Below are 6,331 nucleotides of genomic sequence, written 5' to 3' on the forward strand. Positions count from 1 at the left end.
AATATAAAATCTATTTTGAAGTATAAATTATATTATAAAATGAGTTTTATATTTAGGATTGGAAGAATATTTAATCCAAAACTTTTTCTTGAGAGGTCTCATATGATATGATATACTACTTCAGGTCTTTAATATACGATCTTGTTTAATTTTTGTGTTGATTATAAATATAAAATCCTAATACACTTTATCTTTTATATTTATCTATTTTTTAAAGTAATTATTGTAATAATTCTAATCAATACACTTGATTAATAAAAATATTTTAGAAAAAATAATACTTATTTATTATAAATAACTAACTTAACTCATTTTTTAATCTATTCAAATTAATTAACTAATTTTTATAATAAAGATGAGTATTACTTTTTTTTTTTTCCCACAATGTGAAAATGATATTTTTCACCCTGGGTTATTTCTTTTCTCCATTGTCCCCTGCCCCGATGCCTGTTGCCCAAACAAATGACTCCCCTCCACGTCACCACCCCCGCCCTCCATCCCCCGTATAAATTAGCATATTCCGTTCATTCTGTATCTTCTCGTTCCATACCAATCTTACTCTGTCATCCTTTTCTCCTTCAAATCTTCACATCCCTCCCCTGTTGACGGGTCGGGTCCATTCCTGCATTCTCGCCTTCTCGGCGCCTATCGCCCAATCCCCTCAGGTTTTAGACGCCGACGAAGACAATGACCAGCTTCCTGACCACAAGGGGAGTTTTTGCCCAAGGAAAACCTGTTCGATGGAAACGCTGTTTCTCTCAGCTTGCGGAACAGAAAAGCGACGTCGCCGTCGGCGCTCCCGAACTGCCACCTTTCGATTGGTCTCCTCCACCGTACACCGGCCCCACTTCCGATGAGATCCTCGCCAAGCGTAAAGAGTATCTCAGCCCGTCCCTCTTCCACTTCTATAAAACTCCCGTGAGTACGCGCCACACCCGATCACACCTTCTTGGACCATTTTCAATGCCTGGTTAATTTACTATATTTGTTATGCTATATTTTTCGTAAGTTGGTACATTGATCGATTCAGTCTTTCTTTTTAATGGTCTTTAACTTCCATCACCAACGCAATGATCACGTTTATAATTAAGGAAAATCTACGACATGGTTTGGTAGTCTTTGCTTGACGACCAGTATTTGACTCTCAGGCTAACTATAAAGATTGCTTTCGATTGAGGTACAGTGTCCTCAAAATGAAGTGACCTATGACTCTTGACCGAGTCTATTTTTTGCATCGGCGGCAAAATCTCGCTCTTTAACTGTCATATTATCTTCCTTTGACTATCTTGTATAGAATGGTTCCTTAATTAATTACTCCAGGTGAAGATTGTGTATTGATGATTAAAGTTACTTCGGATGACTAGAACATGTATTTCTTTCTGAGCAAAATACGAAATTGAGAAAAGTGACCAAATTAAACCAGTGGATGAGTCATGAGTCATAAAGTGGGACGGTGACCGTGAATTTTGGATGACGAAATGTTGGTTTGATGTTGGGAATGGCAGTTGCACGTGGTGGACGGGAGAAAGCAATACTTGTTCGACGAGAGGGGGAAAAGGTATTTGGATGCGTTCGGAGGGATTGCCACGGTGGGTTGCGGGCACTGCCATCCTGATGTGGCGGCGGCCATAGTGGACCAAACAAAACGTTTGCAGCATTCTACGGTTCTTTACCTGAACCATGCCATTGCCGATTTTGCAGAGGCTCTGGCCTCTAAACTTCCTGGCGATCTTAAGGTGCGTATTTGTATGACTGCTTTTCGTCCAAAAGCAAAATTCTAAATAATTGCTAATCCTCCCGTTCCCGAAGTTACTAATCTCATCTTCAGTAGATTTCCGTAAGAAATTGTTTAAGCTAAAATATTGGGGTGGTGTTCGTAGGTGGTGTTTTTCACCAATTCTGGAACTGAAGCAAACGAATTGGCGATAATGATGGCGAGACTATATACGGGATGCCATGACATAATATCACTGAGAAATGCTTACCATGGGAATGCAGCTGGCACGATGGGGGCAACCGCTCAAAGCATCTGGAAATTTAACGTAGTCCAGGTATTTTCCCACCTTTATTCCGCACTGATCTGAACGAAATTTTAATTACAGTTTTTATTGCATTTTTTCTTTTAACAAATAAAAGTGTATTTTTTATTTTTAATACCATGTGATAGAACAAATTTTATTAATATCTTTTTGGGTCTTACGAAATTTTCCGATGCTTTATTAACATTTTTTCCTTTTCTATTATTTCAGTTGATTATTTTTCGTTTCTTCTCTTGCCAATTTCCAAATATACCCTTGAATCGTAATAACTAATATCGCTTATTTTCTTTGACTGGCTTATAATATCTTGGGATGCTAATCAATAAAAACAAACAGGGTCCAAAGCACATAAAATGGTTTTCAGTTGGTGGATTGTCATATCTTGGCAGCTGACTCATTTTCACTCTATAGAATAGACCAACGTGCTTGATAGATATTGATAGCAATGAAAGCGAAATGTTCATTCATTACATTGGCGGATTTTACTATGAAAATTTAAGATTGTATATTACGTGTTTAAAAGGGAGAATGACATAAAAGAATAGAATAGAAACACATGATATAATAATTTGAGTGGGGTTCGTGCATTTCTGCAAAGACCCAAATGATTTTTATTATTTGTAGCTTATGGTGTCACTATATCACTATACTTTTTATAATATATGATATTATTGCTAATTGATCACACTTTTTTATTCACACTTTTTAAAAACAATTCTCTAAACGTATGCGATGGGTTTTTTTTAAGGAAAAAAAGAAAATTTTTCCTAGTCTATATTTAATCTACATAGAACATGAAAACTCTAAAAAATCGCATTTGACTAATATGTATATATTCTTCAGTCTTCACACGTTAAACACACAAGAAAGATTTATGTAACCTTCCCCTTCAAACGGGAGATTAGTGTGGCCTGATAGAACTTTAATATTATGTATATGTTCTTCACACGTTAAACACAAGAAAATTTATGTAACCTTGCCCTTTCTCTAATATGTTACATTTCTGGTATGACGACAGAGCGGTGTTCATCATGCCGTGAATCCGGACCCTTATAGAGGAATTTTCGGATCTGATGGAGAGAAATATGCAAGAGATGTCCAAGACATCATCAATTTTGGAACCTCCGGAAATGTCGCTGCCTTCATATCTGAGGCCATACAGGTATGTAGTCTGAACTCTGAAGTCAACTGGTCCTGTTTATTCCTCTACAGAAGCGTGTTTCATCATACTGCTTTTGCTAATGGCAGGGAGTGGGGGGCATCATAGAACTGGCTCCAGGTTACTTGCCTGCTGTCTACAATACTATTAGAAAAGCAGGAGGTCTTTGTATTGCGGACGAAGTTCAGTCCGGATTTGCTCGTACTGGCAGCCATTTTTGGGGATTTGAGTCCCAGGGTGTTGTACCTGACATAGTGACCATGGCCAAGGTAACTTCAGTAAATCAGGGTGTGGATAAAGTTAGAATGAGGATAACAAAGTAGAAAGGAAGAGAAGGAATGGTTTCATCTAAATCTAAATCAACAAAATGTCTTCATCAAATCTTCCCTTCCCTTCTCCATTCTCTAAACTCCAAAAATACCAAATTCTCCCATAAGTCTGCCCAACTTGCCTACTGTATACCTTCAGACTGTATTGGAAATCTTATAGACTGGGTTAGATTGACTTCTTCCTGCTACTAAATAGCTCTCACCGATTAATATCTGGGCAATCTATTAATGAACTGACAATGCACCCTGAATTACAAATGTTCATATAAGTAAGAAAAATGGTGCAATTGCTAGGTGTTTGCTACTATGAAACAAAAAGGAAACATGTGGAGGGATTAGTGTCGTTGAATCGTAAAAAGCGACCTGTGATGTATTTTCATGGGAGAATCGACTGCAATAATCAGTTGCTTATCTCATAATTTGCTATTCGCAGGGTATTGGAAATGGCATTCCCCTTGGTGCTGTGGTAACTACTCCAGAGGTTGCAGAGGTTTTGACTCGCCGAAGTTACTTTAACACCTTTGGTGGGAACCCTGTTTGTACTGCCGCAGGATTGGCTGTTCTAAGAGTAATAGAGAAAGAGAAGCTTCAACAAAATGCATTTGTTGTGGGAAGCTATCTGAAAGAGAGGCTCATTGAACTCAAGGATAAACATGAATGTAACCTTTCAAACCTTCTTTTTCCCTTCCCGTTTGTTTTAGTGCACCATCAAAAAAATTTTCGTGAGACTTTTATGCGTTTTTTATATAATGGGCTTGATCTATATGTTTTTTATTTACCTAGTCTGCCTGAGAACCTTCTCTCTAATTATTTCAGAGAGAATCCTTTTGTTTTTTGTAAATCCAGAGGGATAACCCTTTATTGGAGAGCAGAGGGCTTGGACTCCCCTAATTTCATTAAAAAAAAAAAAAATCGAGACTTATTTTCCGGCTGCCAATTCTTGCTCTTCTGAACTAGTCTGTTGGGTTCTTCTTAGTGATTGGGGATGTGAGAGGAAAAGGACTGATGCTTGGAGTTGAATTTGTCACTGATCGTGAACTTAAAACTCCTGCAAAAGCTGAAACACTGCATGTTATGGACCAAATGAAAGGTAAGAATCTGTGCGTGGGTATTAATCATTTAATCTGCACTTATGTTTTTGCCTTATTTTCCGTTTGTTCTCAATAAACTCCTTTGGTGATATTGCAGAGCTAGGAGTACTAATTGGGAAGGGCGGTTATTATGGAAATGTCTTCAGAATCACCCCTCCCCTGTGTTTCACCAAAGAAGATGCAGGTTAGTCATGATCTCAATTTCTGGCTTTTGTTGAGAATCTTTTTGAAACATTCATTAAACTCTCTAATTAAAATATGATGCGCACACCTTCTTATTACATAACACTATGACACTTACAAAGACTTCGCCAATAAAGAAGACAACATTTAGATATTAGAAGGGTTTGTAATTAAGTTGTCTTATTATAACGGGAAATTTTTTGACTTGTCATCATGATATAATAATCTCGTTTTGAAAATATCCAATAAGTAATAGGACTAAAATTAGGGCGTAAAAGACAAACGTGAATTTTTCTTAACTCAACATCCTTTTTTGTTAAAATAAAATATCATTAAATCATATGTTTGTGATAGAATTTTACGTTGAACACCTGGGAAACAGAGTTTTGCCGTGAAAAATACTAATCGGCCTTATTTTGTCACTGTGAACTTCGTGGTTGCAGACTTCCTTGTGGACGCAATGGACTTGAGCTTGTCTAGAATGTGAAGCATGGATTAGATTGAACAGTGAATGAATCTCTGCTTCGTATAAAATTAGACATGTCTTGCGCAGGAGTAACATTTACAGTTGTTACATGAAGTCTTGAAGTCGTTGTAGTTTGGATGTTAATAAACGATGAGCCAACGACTCGTTGTCTCTCGGTATCTCGATTTCTATGAGATTCTCCACTTCTGTTAAACTTCCACCAAAGCCTGAAATAGTCACTTTTTTATATTGGTTTTAGGGGGTGTTTGGGAAGTATCAGAAGTGATTCTGAAGAGCACTTTTCTGCAAATCGAAATAAACTCCTTTACATATTTACTTTGTATACTGTAAAAACACTTTTAAAACCATAGTTCGATAATTGGAAGTCGGTTTCTATCCATAGAACTTGTATATGCATTCACCAAATGGGATCACTTAAGTTGACGGTAATACAAAGGAACAGAAGCAAAAAGATTAAAGCCTTTTAATACCTTAAATGATCACTTGTGATCATCAAAAGATTGGAGGCCATTATTCGTGCACATGACAAGAGGTGGGAAGCTGGTCGGTTTACCTAATGTTGTTGGGTCGAGATGAGAGTCATCGCATGACAAAACCCTTAACAGATTGGGTCGCCACCAATTATGGAACTCCCTCCTCCAAGGAAGATAGTAACAATCAGTCCTCCTACCTTAAAGTTCAAATCAAAAGAGAATCCTTCTGTGTCATTGTCCTCTCCTTGTTTGCTGTAAGTGGTATGAGTTACTCGATTGGACAGAAAACTAGTCCTACCTAAATCATATTTTATTCTTACATATCTCCTCCCACCTTTATAAATCTTCCTTCTTTCTATTCCCATAATAGCCTACAAAAAAATCAGCAGTAGTTGTATCTATCTCATGACATATTTTTTATTGGCAAGCAATAGCACAGGAGATAAACAGCGCAAGAACTGGCCAGAGACTTGATCAAAGACAATATGCAAACTCGAGACAAAAGTCAATTACTTCCAAAGTTGCAATCTCTTCCTGGCTCTTTCCAATACTCCGGTTGTATATATGTTA

At 37.3% G+C, this 6,331-nt stretch overlaps 1 protein-coding gene across 1 annotated transcript; it reads left to right on the forward strand.

Moving 5' to 3' along the window:
• The first annotated feature begins 548 nt into the window (after nt 1-548).
• On the forward strand, nt 549-5,595 carry LOC114722729 (alanine--glyoxylate aminotransferase 2 homolog 3, mitochondrial-like). Its single transcript, XM_028908824.1, has 9 exons — nt 549-918; nt 1,506-1,736; nt 1,881-2,051; nt 3,058-3,201; nt 3,288-3,467; nt 3,961-4,186; nt 4,504-4,617; nt 4,716-4,802; nt 5,245-5,595. The coding sequence occupies exons 1-9, from the start codon at nt 688-690 to the stop codon at nt 5,286-5,288; spliced, it is 1,428 nt and encodes a 475-aa protein (XP_028764657.1). The 5' UTR covers nt 549-687; the 3' UTR covers nt 5,289-5,595.
• Nucleotides 5,596-6,331: the final 736 nt, after the last annotated feature.

This window comes from Neltuma alba, unplaced genomic scaffold (genome assembly GCF_004799145.2).
Source record: "Neltuma alba isolate B1F8T4 unplaced genomic scaffold, ASM479914v2 tig00012108_pilon, whole genome shotgun sequence".
Classification (NCBI taxonomy): Eukaryota; Viridiplantae; Streptophyta; class Magnoliopsida; order Fabales; family Fabaceae; genus Neltuma; species Neltuma alba.

Excerpts from the sequence above, each read along its gene's own strand:
- LOC114722729 (XM_028908824.1), top strand. The coding sequence starts at position 688 with ATGACCAGCTTCCTGACCACAAGGGGAGTTTTTGCCCAAGGAAAACCT. Across the intron at positions 3,468-3,960 it reads ACATAGTGACCATGGCCAAG|GGTATTGGAAATGGCATTCC; the intron begins GTAACTTCAGTA and ends TGCTATTCGCAG. Across the intron at positions 4,803-5,244 it reads TTTCACCAAAGAAGATGCAG|ACTTCCTTGTGGACGCAATG; the intron begins GTTAGTCATGAT and ends TCGTGGTTGCAG.